The sequence below is a fragment of the Rousettus aegyptiacus genome, unplaced genomic scaffold (genome assembly GCF_014176215.1).
Source record: "Rousettus aegyptiacus isolate mRouAeg1 unplaced genomic scaffold, mRouAeg1.p scaffold_m13_p_1, whole genome shotgun sequence".
NCBI lineage: Eukaryota > Metazoa > Chordata > Mammalia > Chiroptera > Pteropodidae > Rousettus > Rousettus aegyptiacus.
The window spans coordinates 15254124-15256484 of NW_023416284.1; the positions used below are offsets into that span (position 1 = coordinate 15254124).

At 41.7% G+C, this 2361-nt stretch overlaps 1 protein-coding gene across 1 annotated transcript; it reads left to right on the forward strand.

The window, feature by feature from the left end:
• The first annotated feature begins 475 nt into the window (after positions 1-475).
• On the forward strand, positions 476-1015 carry LOC107499927 (ankyrin repeat domain-containing protein 22-like). The gene has a single exon (XM_036231169.1). It carries the CDS (start codon positions 476-478, stop codon positions 1013-1015), a length of 540 nt encoding a protein of 179 aa, XP_036087062.1.
• The last annotated feature ends 1346 nt before the right edge of the window (positions 1016-2361 follow it).

A 2361-nucleotide genomic window follows, 5' to 3' on the forward strand; every position in this document is an offset into this window, starting at 1 on the left:
CAGTCGGCCAAGTCGGTGGCTTCTTACGCAGATGCGTTCCAGTTCCCTACACTCCATTGCTGTCATCTTTCCTCCTGTTCTCTTTGACCTTGTAGATTGATGCCTAAAAGGAAACCAAAAAACACACCACCAACAACCAACCAACCAGCAACAATACTTTATATGTAGGAAGCAGAGGTAAATGCATGCTTTCAATCCGCCCCTCTTGGTTTTCTAGATTGTAGGAAGGATTTTGTTTGCAATAAGGGTTCTAGAATATATTTTGTTTGTGTTTGGAAAGACTCAATACTTGAAAGATGTGAATTCTCCCCAAATTAATTTATAAATTATATTAGCAATTTCAATCAAAACCCCAAGAAGATTTTTTAAAAATAAAACTTGCCAAATTGTGTCTAAAGTTTACGTAGAAATATAAATGGCAAACAGAATTAGCAAATTCTTAAACTCCTGCAAGGTTGGCCCCAGGTCCAAGTCCATGCATATCTCCCAGAATGACTTAGGTCAAGTGTGGTGGTGGGTGAGGGAAGACAGCAACTATATCAACGTTCAAGATGGCTTTAATGGAGACACTCCCCTGATCTGTGCTTGCAGGCAAGGGCACCTGAGAATCATTTCCTTCCTTTTAAGAAGAAATGCTGACGTGAACCTCAAAAACCAGAAAGAGAGAACCTGTTTGCAGTATGCTGCGAAGGAAAAATTTACTTTCTTTGATTACCTACTCATTATTCTATTGATGCCTGTCCTACTTATTGGGTATTTCCTTACGGTATCAAAGACAAAGCAGAATGAGACTCTTGTCCAAATGCTACTTGACGCTGGCATCAAAGTTAATGCTGCAGACTGTACTGGCTGCACTGCATTACATTACGCCTGTGAAATGAAAAAACAGACTCTCTTCCCTCTGCTCCTCGAGGCCCCTGCAGACTCCACATTAAGAAATAAGCATGGTGAGAGTTCCTTGGATATTGCACGGAGATTAAAATTTTCCCAGATTGAGTTAAGGAAAGCATCATAACCCTAGTGGCCTCAAATGGAGAAGTGGGAAAGTTAAAGGACTGGACTCTTTCTCCACCTTGGACTATTGTTCTGTGGGCCGCTCAACCTGGACGCCACCATGTTACGGGGATGATGATGGTTGCCACAGGTGATGTTTTGGAAGGACTTTGCATTTCTGTTTTTGCTCTACGGACTTCACCGTGGCCTTCTAGGGGGGAACTCAAGCCATTGGATTCTCCACTTTGGTCAAAAGAGAGGGATGCTTCAACTTCGATCTGCACTGAAGAAGAGGATCAGAGTTATCTCAGAGACGAGTCTCCCTTCTCAGCCATGCTTTTCTTTTAAAGAGGCTGGCCTGTTTATATCATGCTCCGGGACACAAACTGTTCCTCTCAGGACCCTTTAAGAAGTAAAAGGAAGTGTGTATATTTGTATAGAGTGGTGTGTGTATGTGTATGGATTTAGAGATTTGCAAGTAAATGTTCCTTTGGCAAAACAACTTCAACAAAAACATATGAGTGTTGTCAGTTTTGCACCACAGAAATCGGCAAATGCTAAAATCAAAGGTTTTTTGTTTTTGTTTTTCTTTCTGGAGAGTCTGGTTATTAGCGAATTGCTAGACGTTTTGATATCAGTTTACAAATAAAAGCTATCTCGATTTTGAACGAGACTATATAACTATCAAGATGTTTGTTCAAAATATCTTTGATTCTCTCGTGAATGCAAGGCAGCTACTAAACTTGTTAGTTCTGTTTATTTTTATTAATAAAATTTAAAATATTTAAAAAATATGTATAAATGGCTAAGAAAAGTCAAGACCATCTTATCAAGGAGAGGCAAAAAGGAGTGGGGGTGCGGTTATTCCACAAAATCTGGAGATCTAGGACATATTACTGTCATGAAGTCAGAGAGGTATTAGCATGAGATATATAATTAGGCCAATGAAACAGAATAAAGAACTCAGAAACTGATGTCCCTAAAAGGGCACATCACTCAGCACCCTACAGGAAACAGATGGTACCCTCAAAGGCTTAACTGAGGAGCATTTAGTGAAGTGGCTCTTTATGGAGGTGTGGGCAGGAGCCACACCTCCAAGGGAGCCAGCAAGGAATGCTGATGCACCTTGATTCTAGCAGCAATGGGAAGCCATAACCCCAGCCTAAAGAGGCTGGGGAAGGAAGATGGTACAGGAATTTAACAGCTCTAGGAGAGCAGGTGACTCAAAGAAGAAATGCAGACACTGCCCAAACCATGACTGGCCAGGTGGAGATGGCTCACCTCCTGCAGTGCCTTCCATTGGCTTAACCATAGGGCATGGAAACCAGGCAAGGCAGACCAAAGACATCAACCTCCAGGTGTCCAGAG